The following is a 24,134-nucleotide window of genomic DNA, read 5'->3' as shown; positions in this document are numbered from 1 at the left end:
AACTGGAGCAGAAAGGTGTGGCCCAGGGCCAGCCCCGCCTCCTCCCCGGGCGGAAGCTGTGTGTCAGTTGCCGGAAGTTGGCGTGAGGTGGGGCTTATGCGGCGGCGTGGTGAAATAGATATGGCGACCGAGGGGGATGTGGAGCTGGAGTTAGAGACTGAGACCAGTGGACCAGAGCGGCCTCCCGAGAAGCCACGGAAACATGACAGCGGTGCGGCGGACTTGGAGCGGGTCACCGACTATGCAGAGGAGAAGGAGATCCAGAGTTCCAATCTGGAGACGGTAAGGTTGGCCAAGAGCATGTCGGGGCGGGCTGAGAGCAAAGGGGGCTCTGAGGCTGTAGCTGGAAGCCAGCGCTCCAAGACGGGGTTCTGATCCCGATGGCAGGAGGAGGCAATAGGGTATAGCCGAGGGAAACAGCGGTCACCGGAGCGCGCCGCTTGCCTAAAGGAGCTTGATAGTGGGCTTAAGGGGACCTCAGGTGCATAGAATGGAATTAAACATAGTCCTTGCTACCTGGTAACACTTGTCATCGTGAATCCATACATGAACCGCTTGTTTTGTTGGCCTTTTAGATTATTAGGAATTGTGGGTAGCGGTGCAGTAACTAGACCTGCCTTTCCAATAGGCCATGTCTGTGATTGGAGACAGAAGGTCCCGGGAGCAGAAAGCCAAACAGGAGCGGTAAGTCTTCAGGTGCAGCCAACTTTAACAGTTCTTCCCTCCCCGGTCCCCAGACAAAATAAAAACCATTATTAAGCCTTTATACTGTTTTTCAACTTTATCACAAATTCCTGCAGATCTAGGCGCCACAACTTTACTCTTGTTAGCAGAAGGCCTCCTGGCAACACCTGCTGCCAAGACTCCAGGGGCAAGGAGTATTAGTTGGAGTTTTTATTTTCAATCAAGGGTTTATCAAGATTTATTTACAGGGCACATCTGGGAATGACCCTTCCTGGGAGTTTATGGTGTTGGTTGAGAATGAGGACTAATATATTTAAATATTTTTGCAGGGAGAAAGAACTGGCAAAAGTCACTATCAAGAAGGAAGATCTGGAGCTGATAGTGAGTGGTAGTGCCTAACTAGTGTATGGGGAGGGGAGGCTATTCTGCTTAATTTGGGTTGTTTCCTGAAACAAGCGGAGTCAGTATATTTGGTGGCACATTAATACCTGGGAACCTATGTAACATGATTTTTTTCTGCAGATGACCGAGATGGAGATATCTCGAGCAGCAGCAGAACGCAGTTTGCGGGAACACATGGGCAACGTGGTAGAGGCGCTTATTGCCCTAACCAACTGATGTGTGCTTTCTCAAATATACCTACTGGATTAATTTATGGCAATAAAAATTTTTGTCTTTTTCAGTTTTATCATCTTGGGTCAAGTAGAGTATATACTATAGCCTATGTTGTGGGGAATTTATATGTTGGAGAATAACTGAATTTAAGTGACCCATTAAAATCTAGCACACCTGTATGAAAAATCAGTGTAGGAGAATACCTCAAGTGCAGATGCTAGGTGGCAGGCCAGTCTCATTCATCTGACTAGCTCTCAACAGTATTCAAGGTACATCTGGAGTCTCAGCAGAGTTACTGTACTCAAATGGCATGTGTCTCCAAGACAGCTTATGAATATCTAAAAGGCCAGCTACCTGCCTAGGAGCCACTATATATATAGATAGATAGATGTAAGTTATGAACCCAGTTGATAGGCCATCTTGAGTTAGAATTTTGGTACCTACAACATGCTTGATTTCGAGTGATTAAAAAAAAAATTTTGGGCGCCGTGGCTCACACCTCTAATCCCAGCACTTTGGGAGGTCGAGGTGGGCAGATCACGAGGTCAAGAATTCAAGACCAGCCTGGCGAACATGTGAAACCCCGTCTCTACTAAAAATAGAAAAATTAGCCGGGCATGGTGGTGGGCGCCTGTAATCCCAGCTACTCCGGAGGGTGAGGCAGGAATCGCTTGAAACCGGAAAGCAGAGTTTGCAGTAAGCTGAGATCACACTACTGTACTACTGTACTCCAGCCTGGGGGAAAGAGTGAAACTCCATCTCAAAAAAATAAAAAAAATAAAAAAAGTCCAGGCACGGTGGCTCACACCTGTCATCCCAGCACTTTAGGAGGCTGAGGCAGGCGGATCATGAGGTCAGGAGTTGAAGACAAGCCTGGCCAACATGGTGAAACCCTGTCTCTCCTAAAAATACCAAAAAAAAAAAAAAAAATTAGCCAGGCGTGGTGGTGCATGCCTGTAGTCCCAGCTACTCAGGGGGCTGAGGCAGAAGAATTGCTTGAACCAGGGAGGCGGAGGTTACAGTGAGCTGAGATTGTGCCACTGTACTCCAGCCTGGGTGACAGAGTGAGACTCCGTCTCAAAAACAAAACAACAAAAAAGAATTTAGGGGCCAGGCATGGTGGCTCATGCCTGTAATCCCAACACCTTGGGAAGCTGAGGCAAGAGGATCACTTGAGCCCAGCAGTTTGAGACCAGCTTGGGCAACACAGTGAGACTTCGCCTCTACTGCCCTCCCCCACTCCCCACCAAAAAAAGAATTTAGGTACCTGGGGGTTAGAACATGGTAAGACTAGAAGATATCAAAGGTTGGGCCAGGTGTGGTGACTCATGCCTGTAACCCCAGCACTTTGGGGAGGCTGGGCTGGGAGGACTGCGTGAGATCAGGATTTCCAGACCAGCCTGGGCAACATAGCATGACCTTGTCTCTGCTAAAATTAAAAAAGCCAGGCATGGTGGCATGTGCCCGCCTATGGTCCCAGATACTCTGGAGGCTGAGATGGATTTGCTTGAAGCTGGGAGGTTGAGGCTGCAGTGACCTGAGATTGTGCTATTGCACTCCAGCCTGGGCAACAGAGCAAGACTGTCTCAAAACAAAAAAAACCTATGAAAGGTTTTGATTGGTATTCAAATTCTAAGCCATAATACATTCTACATGCCATTTCCTATCCTAAAGAGAAGGTAATTTTACTTTAAAGGTTAATCAGGGCCGGGTGTGGTGGATCACGCCTATATCCCAGCACTCTGGGAGGCTGAGGTGGGTGGATCTCACCTGAGGTCAGGAGTTTGAGACCAGCCTGGCCAAAATGGTGAAACCCCATCTCTACTAAAAATAGAAAAAAAAAAAATTAGCCAGGTGTGGTGGTGGACGCCTGTTAATTCCAGCTACTCGTGAGGCTGAGGCAGGAGAATCTCTTGAACCCAGGAGGTTGCAGTGAGCAGAGATCGCGCCACTGCACTCCAGACTGGGCAATGAGTGAAACTCCATCTCAAAAAAAAAATGTTAATCAGCTTGGACCAAGTCACACTTGTTGAACTAGTTTCCTCAACTATAAAACTGTGATGGCCCTGGCCAGGCGCGGTGGCTCATGCCTGTAATCCCAGCACTTTGGGAGGCCGAGGCGGGTGGATCATGAGGTCAAGAGATCAAGACCATCCTGGCTAACACAGTGAAACCCCATCTCTACTAAAAATACAAAAATTAGCCAGGCGTGGTGGCAGGCACCTGTAGTCCCAGCTACTCGGGAGGCTGAGGCACTCTAGCCTGGGCGACAGAGGCCGGGCGTGGTGGCTCACGCTTGTAATCCCAGCACTTTGGGAGGCCGAGGCGGGCGGATCACGAGGTCAGGAGATCGAGACCACGGTGAAACCCCGTCTCTACTAAAAAAAATACAAAAAAATTAGCCGGGCGTGGTGGCGGGCGCCTGTAGTCCCAGCTACTCGGAGAGGCTGAGGCAGGAGAATGGCGTGAACCTGGGAGGCGGAGCTTGCAGTGAGTCGAGATCGCACCACTGCACTCCAGCCTGGGTGACAGAGCGAGACTCTGTCTCAAAAACAACAACAACAACAACAAAAAACCTGCAACGGCCCCTGAGTCTGCTGTATGGACACTCAAATGGCAGTTACAGACATTTCTCGGCCTTACCCTCATTCTGACTCTAGGATAATTCTTAGATTGTATCCCACACAACAGTGACTTGTACCTATGTTCATCTTTATATATTTACCACCTCATAGTAATTATTTGCATTCATTTTTATCTTATGACACTCAACTCTTTGATTCTTCTAGTGGGACATTTAAAGGATGTGAGAAGACCTTGGTCTTCTCAAACACATCTGTATTTGCTCATGGAATAAATCCAGATGCTACCTAAAGCCAAGCTAGTACCTGAGCTTGTTTCTGAGATCAAAGGGAATTACCAAAATGTGAAACAGCTTCTGCCTGATAATTCTGTTATCTTTTACTTTAATAGGCAATTAATACTTGTCAGCCTGGACATTTTATTTCCAGTATCATGCTAAAAATCTTGTGTGACTCTTTTATTTCTTGACATGCACACATATATGGATCAAAAAGTATGTACACCTAGAAAAATGGACTCTAAGCAAAAATGGAAAACATGTTTCCATGAGCTTAGATTTCCTGGTATATTACTCCTAAACCTAAGGTAGAAGTAATGCATTGTTCACTTACATGCCCACTTTTCTAACCCAAGCTAAGGGCTGAAAAAAGAAACTCAGAACAGTCCCAAGTAAATATGGGAAACCATAGCAGTGATAAAACCTAAGATTTCTCAGAAATAGTTTTAAGTGGGAAGCCTCTAATCCTACCTAGACAGTGCTTTCCTGTGGGTTTCTCAGCATGAGTCCAAACCTCACAAAGCACCTTCAAAGTCTGGGCTACCCAGCATCACAAGTATAGCAGTAGGTCCGATAGCTGGATACAGGGGCCAAGGAAACAATGAAAAAACCCAATCAAGGACCAGATGCTGAGACTTCGCCTTGTGTTCCACAGTTGGAAAAATAAGCAGTTGGACCCTAGGTAGTTTTCCGCTTCTTGGCAGATGGCCGCTCAAATACATCTCGTACTCCAGCTGCCTTTTGTTTGAAGAACTTTGTGTTCTGGGCACTCTCTTGGCCCCAAGCTGAGTCAAAGGAGGTGGTATCTTGATCCACAAGGTGAGTGTATTTGGTGCGGCCTGAGCGTCCAAAGTTCTTGACCTGAGGGAAGGATGGATGATGAGTTATACCACCAAACAAACCATGCCTCAGCTATCAATACATCACTTTTCTCTGTCATGTTATTAAGGTTCCCCATACCTGCATGACTTTAGGAAGAATGGTTTTATTGAAATGATCCTCCAGGGTAGGAGCGCTGAAATCTCTCTTGTATACTTCTTCATCTTCATCCTGTATAAAAAAATCTTATCAATCTTGTGGCTTTATTTCCTATATATTCAAACCACAAATTTATTAAACTCTACAAGGAGGGATACAGAGAAAGCAGAGGGTATTGGGCCTTTCTTCAAGAGCTTACATCTAGTTGAAGAGATGACATTCTTTTTTTTTTTTTTCTGAGACGGAATCTCGCTCTGTTGCCCAGGCTGGAGTGCACTGGCGCGATCTTGGCTCACTGCAACCTCCGCCTCCCGGGTTCAAGCAATGCTCCTGCCTCAGCCTCCCGAGTAGCTGAGACTACAGGCGCATGCTACCACACTCGGCTAATTTTTTGTATTTTTAGTAGAGACGGAGTTTCACCATGTCAGCCCAGATGGTCTCGATATCCTGATCTTGCGATCTTCCCACCTTGGCCTCCCAAAGTGCTGGGATTACAGGTGTGAACCACTGCACCCGGCCGAGATGACATTCTTTGTCCTTTGTTGTATTTCTCCCTTTTTTTTTTCCCCTGAGACAGGGTCTCATTCTGATGTCCTGATGTCCAGGCTGGAGTGCAGTGGGGTCATTACTGCTCACTGCAGCTTTGACCTCCCAGGATCAAGCGATGCTCTCACCTCAGCCTCCTGAGTAGCTGGGACTACAGGTGCATGCAACTATGCCTAATTTTCTCCTTGAGGTGTCTTGAAGGTTGGCTTATTCTCTCTGCACTCAATGTGTTTGTTTACTCATATGACTTCAACTCTGCATAGGCCTCTCAAATCTCCAAATCCTGGATTTTTTACTGGCTTTCATATATTGTAAGTTGGATATTTTATTGGGACTTGAAACTCACGTCTAAAGTGAAAACCATTTATTAATACCTAACCTTTCCATATCAACCTCTTCTCTTTAACTTTTCTGTTAGTAGGACCAGCATACTCTTCGATTACCTAGATTCAAAACTGAGTAACCTCTGTGTTCATTCAATCAGTTGCCACATCTTACAAACTCTTACTACCTGGGTTATTAGTTTTCCTCTACTATCAGTCTTACATACTGTCATTGCATTGATGTTTCTAGACTGTAACTAATTATAATCTTTGCCTCGCTCAAAAACTTCAATGGTTCTCTATTAAATGAATACAACATCCAGGCTGGGCGCAGTGGCTCACGCCTGTAATCCCAGCACTTTGGGAGGCCAAGGCGGGTGGATCACGAGGTCATGAGTTCAAGACCAGCCTGACCAACATGGTGAAACTCTGTCTCTACTAAAAATAAAAAAAAACACCAGGCCTGGTGGCACGCGCCTGTAATCTCAGCTACACAGGAGGCCAAGGCAGGAGAATCACTTGAACCCGGGAGGTGGAGGTTGCAGTGAGCTGAGACTGTACCACCGCACTCCAGCCTGGGCAAAAGAGCGAGATTCCATCTCAAAAATAAATAAATAAATAAATAAATAAATAAATAAATAAATACAACTCCTCTGTGTAGTAATCAAGGCCAAACATTATACAGCCTTAATCCACCTTTTCAGTTCTCTTTGCCACTTCCCTTCACAGCTGATGCTTTCTGCCTCCACTCCTGCTGGTCTCCACCTGGAATGTCTTCCCAGCACTGAATGTCAAAAAGTCTATACATCTTGGCTGAGCACAATAGCTCACGCCTGTAATCCCAGCACTTTGGGATACTGAGGTGGGCACATCGCCTAAGGTCAGGAGTTCAAGACCAGCCTGGCCAACATGGAGAAACCCCTCACTACTAATACAAAAACTAGCTGGGCGTGGTGGTACATGCCTGTATTCCCACCTACTTGGGGGACTGAGGCAGGAGAATTGCTTGAACCCGGGAGGCGGAGGTTGCAGTGAGCCGAGATCGCGCCACCGCACTCAAGCCTAGGCGACAAAAAAAAAAAAAATTATACATTTTTTAAATTTTTTTTTTTTTTTTTTTTTGATACAGAGTCTTGCTCTGTCGCCCAGGCTAGAGTGCAGTGGTGTGATCTTGGCTCACTGCAAGCTCCGCCTCCCAGGTTCACACCATTCTCCTGCCTCAGCCTCCCAAATAGCTGGGACTACAGGCACCTGCCACCAAGCCTAGCTAATTTTTGTATTTTTAGTAGAGACGGGGTTTTACCATGTTAGCCAGGATGGTCTCAATCTCCTGACCTCGTGATCCGCCTGCCTTCGCCTCCCGAAGTGCTGGGATTACAGGCGTGAGCCACCGTGCCCGGCCCAAAATTATACATCTTAAATGCTTAAATGTTACAACCTTTATGTCAACGCTTTCAATCTTCTACCAAATATAACATCTCTCTAGTCAGAACCCCTACAGTACTTTACTCTTACTTATGTTATAGTGATTATGTATTCTTGCTAACAGTGCTAAACAGTGACCTTTGCATAGTACATGCACTATAGGTTACTTACTCAATGAAATAAACAACATTAGTAAGGCTGGATGCAGTTGCTCTTGCCTATAATCCCAGCACTTTGGGAGGCCAAGGTGGGAGGAGAGTTTGATCCCAGGAGTTTGAGACCAGCCTGGGCTACATAGCAAAACCCATCTCTACAAAATAAAAATTAGGTGTGGTGGCACACACCTGTAGTCCCAACTACTCAGGAGGCTGAGGCAGGAGGATTGCTTGAGCCCAGGAGAATGAGGCAGCAGTGAGCCATGACTGCACCACTGCACTCTAGCCTGAGTAATAGTAATATTACAATGCTGTGATACAGATTTATAAACACATATGCTGAAGGAATTAAAAATAGCAGTATCTTGTTTAAGAAAGACTTTTTTTAAAAAAATTTATTTTCAGACAAAGTCTTGGTCAGCCACCCAGGCTGCAGTGCAGTGGCACGATCATGGCTGACTGCAGCCTCAACCTCTCGGGCTGAAGCAATCCTTCCACCTCAGCCCCTTGATACGTTGACACTACAGGCACGGACCACACCCCGCCTAATTTTTATATTTTTTGTAGAGATGGGGTTTTGCCATGTTGCCCAGGCTGAACTCCTGGGCTCAAGTGATCTGCTGGCCTTGGCCTCCCAAAATGTTAAGATTACAGGCATTAGCCAATGTACGCGGCCCACCAAAGGACTTTCACATACGCTTTTCTTATGTACCTTAACTAGCAATGAACTGTTTCTCTAAGAAGCTTGATTATTAAAGCTGCGAACTGCTTAAGCAAAGAAAGTTTATGACTGAAGCAGTAGAAGAAGTAATTCATAATCTCCACTGAATAGTAAGCTACATCTGCTGGAAAACTACGTAAGTAAACACTTCCTGCTAATCAGATAGACCTGAAACTGATTTTGGAGGGTGGCAGGGAAGCCACCACTGAAGTGTTTTTTTTTTTTTTTTTGAGATGGAGTCTTACTCTGTCGCCCAGGCTGGAGTGCAGCGGCGCAATCTCGGCTCACTGCAAGCTCCACCTCCCGGGTTCACGCCATTCTCCTGCCTCAGCCTCTCCGAGTAGCTGGGACTACAGGCGCCCCACCGCGCCCAGCTAATTTTTTTTTTTTTGTATTTTTAGTAGAGACGGGGTTTCACCGTGGTCTCGATCTCCTGACCTCGTGATCCGCCTGCCTCGGCCTCCCAAAGTGCTAGATTACAGGCTTGAGCCACCGCGCCCGGCCGCCGCCACTGAAGTTTTAACAGCATCTGCAGTGAAAGGCAGGAATTTAGTTGCAGTGGGGATATTTAGAATTTGCCACACGGCACTTGAAAAAGCTAGTCTAGTTTTTAGTACAAACTGCTTTAACATTAGGAAATAAACCATACAGGGTTAACAGATTGCTCTTTTGATCTTAGTCTTTATATGAAAAAGATGATGGCACTCCATCTGATGGTTAGATAATAAACCATTCTTTTGGTTAGTTACTCTTGGATACTGTCAGTTCAGAATGAAGTGAACTAACTTTCTGCCACCCAAAAGTTAATTAATGTAAAGCTATTTGCGGAGTTTGGTTTTCACATAACCAAAACTTCTCATTCAGCTATGAAAGAATGACAATTATGTTATGTGGAGGACCTAATTAGTCCACCATCTATACAGATCACTTCTCTATTTCATTTCCTCAATTTATCTAAGGCTGGGGACGATGGCTCATGCCTGTATTCCTAATACTTTGGGAGGCTGAGGTGGGAGGATTGCTTGAGGCCAGAAGGTCAAGACCAGCCTGGGCAACATAGTGAAACCTGGTCTTTACGATAAATTTTAAAAAAATAGCCAAAAAAAAAAAAAAAAAAAAAAAGCCAAGCATGGTTGTTGCATGCCTGTAGTCCCAGCTACTCTGGAGGCTGAAGCAGGTGTATCCCTTAAGCCCAGGAGGTCAAGGTTGCAGTGAACTATAATTGCACCACCGTACCCCCGCCTGGGTGACAGCGAGACTCCGTCTCTTAAAAAAAAAAAAAAGTCTATTACATCATTTCCTCTTTTTGAGAGTTGGGGCCAAAAGAGAGAACAGTTGATGCTACTTCTATAATCCAATTGCTGATGCTTTTCTCTGAGTTTATATTGTTCAGAAGGAAAAAGCAAATGAGAAAGCTGACCACTGGCAAGTGGAAATAACATTCCAGAATATTCTTGAAGAGAAAAATAATTCAAAGTTTCTGAGTTATTCCTACTGCCCAATTTTCTGACTCTCTTTTCACTTCTTACCATGAAGAAGGCACCCCGGTGATAATACTTCTGTAAGAACTTGTATTTGCCCTTAACAGCTTTGTTGGTAATGACTTTGCCATTTGCCCGAAGTTCAGCTCTCCTCTCTTCCTCAGTCAGGTTTCGCATGCGTTCAATTTCTGCTTTCTCCTTCTCAAGCCTGTCCAGGGAGCAAAACAATTTATTGGTACTGTTATAGCTTCAGAAAGACCAAATTATCTGAAAATAACAATCCCATGTCATTTCAAGTATTAGTCACCTTCTTTAATTCTAGTCATTGCCTATTAGGAATCAAGATCAGGAGCTCAATAAACAAACGGGTGAGTTAGTCTTCATTATGTTTGCTAGACTAGGTATTGCCAACTTCCAAAAGTTGATTCTAGCCCTTCTGACGTTCAGACATACTATTACTGCTGGGTTTTGCAACATTACAAATTCTCTTTCCCTAAAAGGTCTTCTTAGCTTTAAAAAAAAAAATCAGTGAATTTAAAATAACTGTCTGAGGCTTTGCTGGTATTCCTTTATGTAAGTGTATCATAATCATATAGGTGCTTGCATGTCATAAACCAAAGATTACCATCATTAATTAGATTGCAGTAACTTTTTTTTTTTTTTTTTTTGTGAGACGGAGTCTTGCTCTGTCGCCCAGGCTGGAGTGCAGTGGTGCGATCTTGGCTCACTGCAAGCTCTGCCTCCCAGGTTCATGCCATTCTCCTGCCTCAGCCTCCTGATTAGCTGGGACTACAGGTGCCCGCCACCATGCCCGGCTAATCTTTTTGTATTTTTAGTAGAGATGGGGTTTCACTGTGTTAGCCAGGATGGTCTCGATCTCCTGACCTCGTGATCCACCAAAGTGCTGGGATTACAGGCGCCTCCCAAAGTGCTGGGATTACAGGCATGAGCCACTGTGCCCAGCCAGATTGCAGTAACTTTTTAGCCAGTGTTGGGGAGAGAGGGAGTGATATCCCTTTTCTCCAAAAAAAAAAAAAAATGCATATATACACACAATTTTGTGTACAATTTTATTTTTTTGAGATGGAATCTCGCTCTGTTGCCCAGGCTGGAGTGCAGTGGCGTGATCTTGGCTCACTGCAACCTCTGCCTCCCAGGTTCAAGCTATTCTCCTGCTTCAGCCTCCTGAGTAGCTGGGATTACAGGCGTGTGCCACCATGCCCGACTAATTTTTGTATTTTTAGTACAGACAGGGTTTCACCATGTTGGACAGGCTGGTGTCAAACTCCTGACCTTGTGACCCGCCCACCTCGGCCTCCCAAATTGTTGGGATTACAGGCGTGAGCCACCACGCCTGGCCTTGTGTACAATTTTAAAGGGCACTTAGACTCCTACTCCTTCAGGTCCAGGATAAAAATCTTAGAAACTACAGGCTGAGGGCCAGGTGTGGTGGCTCATGCCTGTAATCCCAGCACTTTGGGAGGCCGAGGTGGGTTGATCACCTGAGGTCAGGAGTTCAAGGCTAGCCTGGCCAACATGGTGAAAACCAACCTCTACTAAAGATACAAAAATTAGCTGGGCATGGTGGCATATGCCTGTAGTCCCAGCTACTCAGGAGGCTGAGGCAGGAGAACTGCTTGACTCCCAGGGGGTGGAGGTTGTAGTGAGCCAAGATTGTGCCACTGCACTCCAGCCTGGGCAACAGAGTGAGATTGTATCTCAAAAAAAAAAAAAAAAAAACCAAAAAACTACAGGCTGAGGATGGAGTTATCTATTGTGTGTAGCTCATATTCAGACAAGTTTTCTTTTTTTCTTTTTCTTTTTTTTCAGATAGAGTCTCACTCTGTCACCTAGGCTGGAGTGCAGTGGCACGATCTCAGCTCACGACAACCTCTGCCTCCCAGGTTCAAGCGATTCTCTTGCCTCCGCCTCCCGAGTAGCTGGGAATAACAGGCACACACCACCACACCCAGCTAATTTTTGTATTTTAGTAGAGATAGGTTTTCACCATGTTGGCCAAGCTGGTCTTGAACTCTCAGCCTTAAGTGATTCGCCTGTCTCAGCCACCCAAAGTGCTGGGATTATGGGTGTGAGCCACCATGCCCAGCCTAGAATTATCTATTGATGGTTTCCTTTGTAATCTGGGATTACCCTCTCATACCTAGTAATTTACAGGAATGAGTGATGCAGCTCAGAAATGATTCTGCTGGGGCCGGGCGTGATGGCTCATGCCATAATCCCAGCACTTTGGGAGGCCAAGGTGGGTGGATAACCTGAGGTCATGAGTTCGAGACCAGCCTGACCAACATGGTGAAACCCTGTCTGTACTAAAAATACAAAAATTAGCCAGGCATGGTGGCGCATGCCTGTAATCCCAGCTACTTGGGAGGCTGAGGCAGGAGAATCACTTGAACCTGGTAGGCGGAGGCTGCAGTGAGCTGAGATGGTGACACTTCACTCCAGCCTATGTGAAAAGTGAAACTCCATGTCAAAAAAAAAAAAAAAGATTCTGCTCCAGCATAGTGTAGATTATTCAAGTGCCACAAATTCTTCCCCTCACAGTATGTATGCCCCTTTTCAAAAAGTATGACTTTGCTGCTCCTCCTCTTCAGAGGTGGAGTCTGTTTCTCCACCTGCTTAAAGCTAAGTTGGCCTTGTGACTTGCTTTGACCAATATGTGGCAGGATCGATGTATGAGTTCTGGAACCGACGTGTCAGAAGACCTTGCTCTCTTAGAATGGTGCCCTGAGACTGCTATGTAAGGAAGCCAGTCTAACCCAGTGAAGGATAAGTGAGGCATCCTAACTGATAGCCACCACCTACTACTAGACATGTGAGTGAAGCCCTTTTAAGTTTCTAGCCCAGTCAACCTTCCAGCTGGATGCAACTACGTAAGTGAGCCCAGGTGAAATCAATAGAGGAGCTGTTCAGCCAACCTCCAAAATTGTGAAAAGTAATAAATTGTTGTTTGAAGTCACTCAATTGTAGGTTGGGTTGTACACAAGAAGAGATAACTACTAACAGTTACTAATTTTTGTGTCTTCTGGGAAACTAAAGGGAGCACTGGCTGGCACTCTATTATGGACACGCATTGACGAAGTGTTTCTCTTCCCTGATTTCACTGTAACAAGTGAAACTCATATTCCAATTATAGGAAACTCACCCAGCAGCAAGAACTCTGAAGGTGGCTAGAATGGAACTCACAGTAGGTAATGAGTCTCAGAGCTATCCTGCTAGAAACTTGTTCCATTAGCAGCATTAACTCTAGGCTCATCTTTTTACTCACGCTTCTCGGTCTTCTCTGTCCCTCTTGATTCTTTTTAGCTCTCGAACTTTCCATGCCTCATATTCCTCCTCATCATTTTCATCATCAGTATTGAGTGCATCCAATGCAGCTAGGGATCGCTTGTTCTCTTCCAGCTCTTTCTTGGTTTCCTCTTCGACAATCTGGATAGGGAGAACAATTCAGCTTGGACTTCCTCACTCTCCTCAGACAAACCTGATTACACTATTTCTTTTTTTTTTTTTTTTTTTTTTTTTTGAGACGGAGTCTTGCTCTGTCGCCCAGGCTGGAGTGCAGTGGCGCAATCTCGCCTCACTGCAAGCTCCGCCTCCCGGGTTCACGCCATTCTCCTGCCTCAGCCTCTCCTAGTAGCTGGGACTACAGGCGCCCGCCACCACACCCGGCTAATTTTTTGTATTTTTAGTAGAGGCGGGGTTTCACCGTGGTCTCGATCTCCTGACCTCGTGATCCGCCCGCCTCGGCCTCCCAAAGTGCTGGGATTACAAGCGTGAGCCACCGCACCTGGCCTACACTATTTCTTGTACTCAATCTTTGCAACCACTCCCCAGTACCTTGAGTGTGTACTTGCGCCTCTCCTCAGCCATGCGTTTTGCTTCCTGCTCCAGCTCCTTCTGTTTCAATGCTTCGGCTTCACGTTCTTGAACTGTCACTCGGTCCTTCCTGCATCACAGAGATCCTGTTAATTGCCCAAAGTCCTTAGAGTAGAGTGCTTTGTTCCCCTAGACCTAGTCCCATCCAAATCAGATAAAAACCAAACAATCTTTGGCTCTATTATTTTCAAAGAGCAAAAAATGTTGAGTCATCCCAGGTCCTTTTTTTTTTTTTTTTTTGAGACGGAGTCTCACTTGTCGCCTAGGCTGCAGTGCAGTGGTGTGATCTCGGCTCACTGCAACCTCCGCCTCCTGGTTCAAGCAATTCTCTGCCTCAGCCTCCCGAGTAGCTGGGATTACAGGAGTCTGCCACCACACCTGGTTAATTTCTTTGTATTTTTAGTAGAGATGGGGTTTCACCATCTTGGCCAGGCTGGTCTTCAACTCCTGACCACCTGATCCACCTGCCTCAGCCTCCCAAAGTGCTGGGATTACAGGCGTGAGCCACCGTGCCCAGCCATCATCCCAGGTCTTTAGAGGACTAAAATCATGTTCATCTTTGAGAACTGCCTGGACAGCAAAGAACCTACTGGCCTGTAAGCAGTAGGATTTCTAGCCATGAGGAAAGGAATAGGAATTTGCTTGTTGAGTTTAATTTTGTGCTTAAAAATATATGGCCTTGGCTCAGCGCGGTGGCTCATGCCTGTAATACCAGCACTTTGGGAGGCTGAGGAGGGTGGATCACCTGAGGTCGGGAGTTCGAGACTAGCCTGACCAACGTGGGAAAACCCCCTCTCTACTAAAAATACAAAATTAGCCAGGCGTGGTGGCGCATGCCTGTAATCCCAGCTACTTGGGAGACAGAGGCAGGAGAATCGCTTGAAACCAGGAGGTGGAGGTTGTGGTGAGCCGAGATCATGCCATTGCACTCCAGCCTGGGCAACAAGAGCGAAACTCTGTCTCAAAAAAAAAAAAAAGGCCTTGGACAGATATGTGCTCTATAACTGAAAAAAGAGATGTGAAAACAAACTCAGGTTCTCTGCTAACACTAAGATATTCCTCAGCAGCTAGTCTGCCAAGGCTAGAGCACTAGCAAAAGCACTTTCACTCAGTGTTTAGATTTCAGAATAGCACGACAGAAAACAGACTTTTGTCTCCATGCCTGGAAAGTGGTAATTAAGTGGATTCAGATCTGGCTTGTGAGATACTTACTTTCGAATGAAGACTGGCTTAAGGCGAGGCTCCATCTCATCTTCACTGTCTGTGTACTCTTCATACTCAGACTCTGATTCTGACTCCTCTCCAGAACGACCCTCATCTTCCACTTCCATGACTTCCATCTCTTCATTTTTTCTCTCCTGTGCTCGCTGACGCATCATGCCACGCCGCCGCTCTATTTCCTATCAAGTCATATATATAAGCCAGTCAGTCAAATGGCCTATGGCTTTTTGTTCGTCTCATCAAACACAACAAATTCAAATGTAAAAAAATACAACTTAGTATCATTCTATTTTTAATCCTATCCCCACAAACAAGGAACATGATCAGAGTCCTGCCAAAGCAGTGATCTCATGTTTTTTTTTTTTTTTTTTTTTTTTTTTTTTTGAGACGGAGTCTTGCTCTGTCGCCCAGGCTGGAGTGCAGTGGCGCAATCTCGGCTCACTGCAAGCTCCGCCTCCCGGGTTCACGCCATTCTCCTGCCTCAGCCTCTCCGAGTAGCTGGGACTACAGGCGCCTGCCACCACGCCCGGCTGATTTTTTTGTATTTTTAGTAGAGACGGGGTTTCACCGTGGTCTCGATCTCCTGACCTCGTGATCCGCCCGCCTCGGCCTCCCAAAGTGCTGGGATTACAAGCGTGAGCCACCGCGCCCGGCTGTGATCTCATGTTTTTAAGGCTTCAACAAATGAGCACTGGCATCAACTTTTTCTTATATCCAGAAAAAAACTTCCCATGTTCCTTTATCATACCTCATCATCAATTTCCTCCTCCTCTTCTTCACTGCTATCTTCTCGTTCCATGCGCCAAGCATCTCCTTCTACTTCCGAGTCACTCTCTCCTACCACTTCAGGTTCCACTATTTTTCGATGTCGAGCCAATCTGAAAGACAGTATCTCCAAATGTAACACCAATGTCATAAAAATGAAGTAGCATCAACCGCATTTCCATAGCCACAGAGCACATTATGTTTGCCTTCATTAATACTGAAGTTTTTTTTTTTTTTTGAGGCAGGGTCTTGCTCTGTCACCCAGGCTGCAGTGCAGTGGTGCGATCTTGGCTCACTGCTACCTCTGCCTCCCAGGCTCAAGTGATCCTCCCACCTCAGCCTCCTGAGTAGCTGGGACTATAGGCGTGCCACCACACCTGGCTAATTTTTGTATTTTTTGTAGAGACGGGGTTTAACCATGTTGCCCAGGCTGGTCTTGAACTCCTGGACTTAGGCAATCTGCCCGCCTCAGCCTCTCAAAGTGCTGGGATTACAGGTGTGAGCCACCATGTCCATCCAGTATTAAAGTATTGAGGTGGGGGGAACTGAGGTGCAGATTAAAGAAACTAAACTAAGATGTCAGAGCAAATAATCAAGTTGGGCCTGAAATATTAAACGTATGTTGAGGCATCCTGGGGCACCACAGCAAGCCAGCAAACTCATAGGGATGCATTGGGATTTTTTATTTTATTTTATTTTATTTTTTTTGAGACAGAATCTCACTCTGTCACCCAGGCTGAAATGCAATGGTGTGATCTTGGCTCACCACAACCTCCACCTCCCAGGTTCAAGTGATAATCCCTGCCTCAGCCTCCCGAGTAGCTGGGATTACAGGCACGTGCCACCACACCCGGCTAATTTTTTTATTTTTAGCAGAGATGGGGTTTCGCCATGTTGGCCAGGCTAGTCTTGAACTCCTGACCTCATGTGATCCGCCTGCCTAGGCCTCCCAAAGTGCTGGGATTACAGGCGTGAGTTACCGAGCCCGGCCTGCATTGGGATATTTTTTTATAGCTCAAGATAATTCAGTTTCAACATTAAGTCACACTACATTCCTTTCGAGAATATCGTATCTTTGTGAAACTGGGTTTCAGTGGCTGCTGTGATAAAAAGTAAAAGAAAGTATAGTGTGAAAATCAACATAAAACAAGACATAAAAAAGTGACAGTGCTGCTTCCAAGGTTTGAAAGGCTGTCAGTGTCCAACAGGCACACAGATTCCACTAGTAACTATGGTTATGTGAGAATGAATAAAAGTGTTTTTTTTCCCCATGGGCACTGTAACTTTCTTTTTTTTTTTCTTTTCTTTTCTTTTTTTTTTCTTTTTTGAGATAGAGTCTCGCTCTGTCACCCAGGCTGGAGTGCAGTGGCGTGATGTCGGCTCACTACAATCTCTGCCTGCCAGGTTCAAGCAATTCTCTGCCTCAGCCTCCCAAGTAGCTGGGATTACAGGTGCCCACCACCACGCCTGGCTAATTTTTTTGTATTTTTAGTAGAGACGGGGTTTTACCAAGTTGGCCAGGCTGGTCTTGAACTCCTGACCTCGTGATCCACCCGCCTCGGCCTCCCAAAGTGCTAGGATTACAGGTGTGAGCCACCGTGCCTGGCCATGGGCACTGTAATTTTCAAGTGGCAAAGTTATTAGGACATAAATACTTAAGTTACTTGGCTCTAACTACTTAATAACTAAAATAAACACAACTGTTTTGGCCCAAGAGCTCTGTGAAAAAACTCCTGGGACAATTATGAATGGTGAAAGTTCAGGACCCCCGGCCTACTTTATAATAATGTCTCAATCAATATATAACATACAAAATCCCTCACTGGGAGGCTCTCTTTCTACCATGAGACCTTTATGAGGTCTTTTCTCTTACTTCAGTGTCATTTCCCCTTATTAGCATTTAGAATAAGTAGATGTATAAAATCAATTTACCAAAGTTTATAAAACATCTTTGTGCTAAAAAGACTCCCCTCAACAGCCAATTAATGGTCTGTGTTTTCTATTCCCATAAGGAGTTGAGTAGGTCCTCTAGGCCAGAAGTAACCTGCTTTCTGAAGTTGCCACTTTGTAACTTTGGTCATGTAACTTTCTTAGCCCCTTTGTGCTCTTGGTTTCCTCCTTTTGTGAAATGGGGATAATAGCACCTATTTCATAAAGTTATTGTATGGACTACAAGAATTAGCAAATGTACTCTACTTGGTAGTACTATTCAAGTATTAGCTATTATTATTATTATTAAGCTGTAGAGGTTCATGTTCAAGTAAACCACAATCATAGACATTACCTCTCTTCCACATCTTCACTAATACGGTTCTGTAAACGCCGTAGCCGGGGGTCACTGGATGAATCCTCCTCCTGTTCCTCAGGCTCTGCTTCTTGTTCTTTGGCTTTCTTAATGAACTGAAATTCTTCATCCTCCTCATCTGAGGACTCCATAGGGGCATAGTCTGGCCTTTTCCCGGACACATAACGCTTTACCTTCACTTTTTCCATTGAAATCTCACCTGGGCGAGAAAGGTAACTTATGTTTCAGTAGCCTCTTTCTCAATGTGCTTCAACCCATCATGGCCTTTGCAAATAGAGCCTTTTATTCATAGTAGACAAGAGTCTAAGCTGGAGAAGAAGAGAGCCACTACCCAACCATCTATTCATTTAATGGTGTTTTCCTACAAAGGCCAAGTCATGAGACTGCACCCTTGTGAAAGCCAACGCTGATGATAATGAGGCTTACCTTGAGTACAATGAAGTGGAGGAAGGTAGGCAGTGAAACAGTAGAAAAAAGCCCCCCCCAAAAAGGCAGACTGCATCCATCACAAATTCATGGTATCCCACCTCAACTACACCCTTAAACAAATTATTTGTAACAGTGCCCAGCACATAGTAAGGGTAATTTCTGCAGGAAAATAAAACTAAAATGCTGCTCAGGCATTCTTGTAGTTCCCTCTGGAATTTCCATGGCAGCCTTTATAACATATTGCCACATGACTCAATATTCTAATCTTACCTATTTCTATCTTATTTTCCTTTACCTTATGTGTTATCAAACATGCAAGAGTATGTAATCTCTTACAAATACAATTCTTTTTTTTTTTTTTTTGAGACGGAGTCTCACTCTGTCGCCCAGGCTGGAGTGCAGTGGCATGATCTCCGCTCACTGCAACCTCCGCCTCCTGGGTTCAAGTGATTCTCCTGCCTCAGCCTCCTGAGTAGCTGGGACTACAGACGCGTGCCACCACGCCCAGCTAATTTTTTGTATTTTTAGTAGAGATGGGGTTTCACCATATTAGCCATGATGGTCTCGATCTCCTGACCTCATGATTCGCCCACCTCGGCCTCCCAAAGTGCTCGGATTACAGGCGTGAGCCACAGCACCCAGCCTACAAATACAAACAATTCTAGTGAACAAAGAGAGACAGTGAAAACTAACCAACTTATTTTATGAGTATAACCTTGATAACCAAATTGGACAGTTCAAAGGAAAACTTTAGGTGGATTTCACTCACAAACACAAATACAAAAATACTAAATAACGTAAAAGCAAATTTATCCCGGCAATATAAAAACCACCAAAAAAAAACAAAAACAAAAACCCGAAACAAAAAAAACCCCTAAGCCAACACAATTTATTAGAATTTAGCCCAAGACTAGAAGGACAGTTTGACCTTACAAAATTAATGAGGGGGCCAGGTGCGGTGGCTCATGCCTGTAATCCCAGCATTTTGGAAGGTTGAGGCAGGAGGACTGCTTAAACCCAGGAGTTCCAGACCAGCCTGGGTTTAGACCTCATCTCTACTAAAAATAAAAAAAATTACCCGGGCATGGTGGTGTAGACCTGTGGTCCCAAGCTACATGGGAGGCTGAGGTGGGAGAATCACTGGAGCCCAGGAGGTTGAGGCTGTGGCAAGCCATGACCACACCAAGGCACTCACTTCAGCCTGAGTGATAGAGTGAGACCCTGTGTCAAACACAAAAATATATATTGCTGGGCACAGTGGCTCATGCTTGTAATCCCAGCACTTTGGAAAGCCAAGGTGGGCCGATCAGTTGAGGCTAGGAGTTCAAGACCAGCCCGGTCAACATGGCAAAACCCCGTCTCTACTAAAAATACAAAAATTAGCCAGGCGTGGTGGCACACACTTGTTAATCCGAGCTACTCAGGTGGCTGAGGCAGGAGAATCACTTGAACCTGGAAGGTGGAGGTTGCAGTGAGCTGAGATCGTGCTATTGCACTCCTGCCTGGGCAACACAGTAAGACTCTGTCTTTAAAAACAAAACAAAACAAACAAACAAAAAAATTCCAAAAAAAAAAAATGTATATAGATAGATAGATAAACAATGGGAGGGAAGCAATATACTATTTTTACTTTTTAAAATTTCATTTTTGTCATTTTTTAAAAGGTAGAGAAAGGGTCTTGCTATGTTGCCCAAGCTGGCCCTGGACTCCTGGCCTCAAGTGATCCTCCAGCCTCAGTCTCCCAAAGTGCTAGGATTATAGGTGTGAGCCATCTCTCCTAGCCTACTATTTTTTAAAGTCACATTTTAAAAAAATAATAGATACAGCAGACTTTATACTTAATGATAAAACAATAGAACCATTCTATTTATTTATTTATTTATTTACTTATTTTTTGAGATGGAATCTCGCTGTGTTGCCCAGGCTGCAGTGCAGTGGCATGATCTCGGCTCACTGCAACCTCCGCCCCCTGGGTTCAAGCAATTCTCCCTGCCTCACGCTCCTCAGCAGCTGGGATTACAGGTACCCACCACCATGCCCAGCTAATTTGTGTATTTTTTAGTAAAGACAGGATTTCACCATGTAGGCCAGGCTGGTCTTGAACTCCTGACCTCAGGTGATCTGCCGGCCTCAGTATCATAAAGTGCTGGGATTACAGGTGTGAGCCACCGTGACTGGCCAGAAGCATTCTCTTTAAAAATCAGTGGGCATCCAGCTGGGCGTGGTGGCTCCCGCCTGTAATCCCAGCACTTTGGGAGGCCAAGGCAGACGGATCACAAGGTCAGGAAATCGAGAACATCCTGGCTAACACAGTGAAACCCCATCTCCACTAAAAATACAAAAAAATTAGCCGAGCATGGTGGCAAGCGCCTGTAGTCCCAGCTACTTGGGAGGCTGAGGCAGGAGAATGGCGTGAACCCGGGACATGGAGCTTGCAGTGAGTGAGATAGTGCCACTGCACTCCAGCCTGGGCAACAGAGCAAGACTCCGTCTCAAAAAAACAAAAACAAAAATAAAAAATTAGCCGGGTGTCGTGGCACCCACCTGTAGTCCCAGCTACTCGGGAGGCTGAGGCAGGAGAATGGCGTGTACCCTGGGAGGCGGAGCCTGCAGCCAGCCGAGATCGCGCCACTGCACTCCAGCCTGGGTGACAGCGAGACTCTGTCTCAAAAAAAAAAAAAAAAAAAAAAAAAGAACAAGATGCCCAGCACTGGCCGGACGCAGTAGCTCTACGGTGAGCCGAGATGGAGCCATTGCACTCCAGCTTGGGCAACAAGAGTGAAACTCTTTTCTCCAAAAAAAAAAAAAAAAAAAAAAAAGCCCAGCATCACTAGCAATCAGGGGAATGCAAATTAGAATAATGAGATACCATTTCACACCTGTTAGATTGGGCAAAAAATGTAAAAATCTGATACAACCAAGTGTGTAGATGATGAATATACGGGAAATAAAGCTCTTAGGTTCTCGAAGTTTGTTTTTTTTTTTTGGTTTTTTTTTTTTTTTTGAGACGTCTTGCTCTGTTGGCCAGGCTGGAGTGCAGTGGTGTGATCTTGGCTCAATGCAACCTCCGCCTCCCGGGTTCAAGCGATTCTCCTGCCTCAGCCTTCCAAGCAGCTGGGATTACAGGCGTGCGCCATCACACCCGGCTAATTTTTGTATTTTTAGTAGAGACAGGGTTTCACCATGTTGGCCAGGCTGGTCTCAAACTCCTGACCTCAGGTGATCCACCTGTCTCGACCTCCCAAAGTGCTGGGATTACAGGCCTGAGGCATTGCGCCCAGCCTTTGTTTTAAGAGACTGGGTCTTGATCTGTTGCTCAGGCTGGAGTGTAATGCCACAATCATAGCTCATTGCAGCTTTGAACTTTCGAGCATAAGTGATCCTCCTGCTTTGGCTTCCCCCAAGTAGCAGGAGCACATCACTACATCCCGCTAATTTGTAATTGTTTTTTTTTTGAGACGACGTCTTGATCTTGTCCCCCAGGCTGGAGTGCAATGGTGTGATCTCGGCTCACTGCAACCTCCGTCCCCTGAGTTCAAGTGATTCTCCTGCCTCAGCCTACCGAGTAGCTGGGATTACAGGCGCCTGCCACCATGCCTGGCTAATTTTTGTATTTGTAGTAGAGATGGTTTCACCACGTTGGCCAGGTTGGTGTCAAACTCTTGACCTCAGGTGATCCACCCGCCTCAGCCTCCCAAAGTGCTGGGATTACAGGCGTGAGCCACCGCGCCAGGCCCTAATTTTTATTTTTATTTTTTTGCGGAGATTGGTGTGAGGGGGGTCTCGCTATGTTGCCCAAGCTGGTCTTGAACTCCTGGCCTCAAGCGATCCTCCTGCCTCAGCCTCCCGAAGTGCTGGGATTACAGGTGTGAGCCACTGTGCTCCACAAATTCTTATGTTCTTACAACTTACTTTGGGGAGCAATTGGCAACAGGTACTAAATAAAGCTAGTATTGGCTACAGAATGACAATTGCAAAACTTTCTTTTTTTTTCTTTTTTTGAGACAGAGTCTCACACTGTGGCCCAGGCTAGAGTGCAATGGTGCCATCTCTGCTCACTGCGACCTCCACCTCCAGGGTTCAAGCAATTTTCCTGCCTCAGATTCCCAAGTAGCTGGGATTACAGGCACCCACCACCATGCATGGCTAATTTTTTGTATTTTTAGTAGAGACGGGGTTTCGCCATGTTGGCCAGGCTGTCTCGAACTCCTGACCTCAGGTGTTCAGCCCGCCTCAGCCTCCCACAGTGCTGGGTTTATGGGCATGAGACACCGTGCCTGGCCGCAGCACTTTTTTAAACAACGGGACAACTACCTGCCGCTCAGTAGGGAATAAACTGTGGATTACAGTTTATTTTATACAATGGAATTCATAAGCTGTTAAGATGAATGAATTAGATGTATAGGGATCCAAAGATAATTCTCAAAAGCCATGTTGAGACTAGACATGGCGGCATCTACTTGGGAGGCTGAGGCAGGAGGACAGCCTGAGCCCCAGGAGTTCGAGTCCAGCCTGGGCAGCATAAGCAGACTTCTATGGACAGCAAAAGAGGGACTGTATCCCGCACAATGCCCTGCCAACAGGCATTCTCTATCTATCTATCTACCTAGTCTGATAGTATATACATATTCTGATATATACTTAAGTTCCTAATTATTAGATTAATAATATACTTAAGTTCCTAAGTAATTACACTAATACATAAATTCTAGTAATTATATGTAATTAGTGATATTATATTCTAATCATAATATATATTAGACTAATACATATATTCTAGCATATATGTATTAGACATATATATTCTGATAGATACTTAAGTTTCTAAGTAACTAATATTTTTATATATGTAATATATATTATATATATGTAACATTAGTCTAAGGAATTTGTGGCGGCTAACAGAAGTGCTTGCTGAATACGAGAGCAGGCCACAGGAACAAGATCGGATGCAAGCGGGTGGGGGTGGAAAGATCGAAGAATCTGGGAGCCAGATCTTAAGAGCTGGCGGGGTTAGAGTGGTCTGTCCGGGAGAGGTCTGGAGGTTGCTGGAGCCAGAAGGGGTTAAAATTCGACTGGGAAGAGGGTGTCAGCACCGTACCTTTCTCATTGCGAACCGGGACGGCCCCAGCCGTAGACTGAATGGGCGGTTGCTTCATGAGAGCGCTTGGGACCGACATGTTGATGGCAGCTACGGTGACTCCCGAAACTTGACTAATTCCAAACAGTGAACACCAACAACGTCAACGAAGAGAAGAAATTCCTTCCACCTAAGTCCACGAACACAGCTGCGCGACTGATAAAGAACTACTTACGGCTGAGCTAGATAAACCGGAAATACGTGACGAGAGGATTGTGGGATGGTGGAGGACGTTTGGGCGCCCACAGCTAGGAAGTTGAGTCGGTTTCTGCGCATGCTCATTGGATGCCGGCATGTCCTCTACGTCGCAGAATTTGGAAGCCGCTTTTGGCGGGAAATTTTGCTTCCTTTGGGCTTTGCTGTTAGGACCTTGCGGTGAGGAAGGTTCGAATGAAAGATTTTACGTGTTAGCTTGGTTTGAAGCCAAGAACGGTATAGTGAATAAGAAACTCAGGCGACAGTGAGTTACTGTTTGTCTGGCTTGTTGAAAGCTCAGAAGAAGTTGAGTTTGATGGAATAAAAATCTTGCCAGTAGTATCCGATTAGCTTAGTTGATAAGGCCAGGGTGGGCTGTGGTGCGGTATTTGGTGTC

General features: G+C 45.5%; 2 protein-coding genes across 2 annotated transcripts; one reads left to right on the top strand and one right to left on the bottom strand.

The window, feature by feature from the left end:
• Positions 1–94: 94 nt before the first annotated feature.
• On the top strand, positions 95–1,372 carry HYPK (huntingtin interacting protein K). The gene is made up of 4 exons (XM_032175406.2): positions 95–282; positions 629–684; positions 1,014–1,065; positions 1,207–1,372. Exons 1-4 carry the CDS (start codon positions 97–99, stop codon positions 1,300–1,302), a joined length of 390 nt encoding a protein of 129 aa, XP_032031297.1. The 5' UTR covers positions 95–96; the 3' UTR covers positions 1,303–1,372.
• A 2,374-nt stretch (positions 1,373–3,746) lies between these two features.
• MFAP1 (microfibril associated protein 1) lies at positions 3,747–23,824 on the bottom strand. Its single transcript, XM_032175404.2, has 9 exons — positions 23,504–23,824; positions 17,953–18,172; positions 15,652–15,781; positions 14,895–15,082; positions 13,644–13,752; positions 13,075–13,235; positions 9,837–9,996; positions 5,120–5,209; positions 3,747–5,020 (listed from the first exon to the last, which is right to left on the bottom strand). Exons 1-9 carry the CDS (start codon positions 23,580–23,582, stop codon positions 4,838–4,840), a joined length of 1,320 nt encoding a protein of 439 aa, XP_032031295.1. The 5' UTR covers positions 23,583–23,824; the 3' UTR covers positions 3,747–4,837.
• Between the last annotated feature and the right edge of the window lie 310 nt (positions 23,825–24,134).

The sequence above is a fragment of the Hylobates moloch genome, unplaced genomic scaffold (assembly GCF_009828535.3).
Source record: "Hylobates moloch isolate HMO894 unplaced genomic scaffold, HMol_V3 SCAFFOLD_14, whole genome shotgun sequence".
Taxonomy (NCBI): domain Eukaryota; kingdom Metazoa; phylum Chordata; class Mammalia; order Primates; family Hylobatidae; genus Hylobates; species Hylobates moloch.
This window is presented reverse-complemented; position numbering and strand designations above follow the sequence as displayed.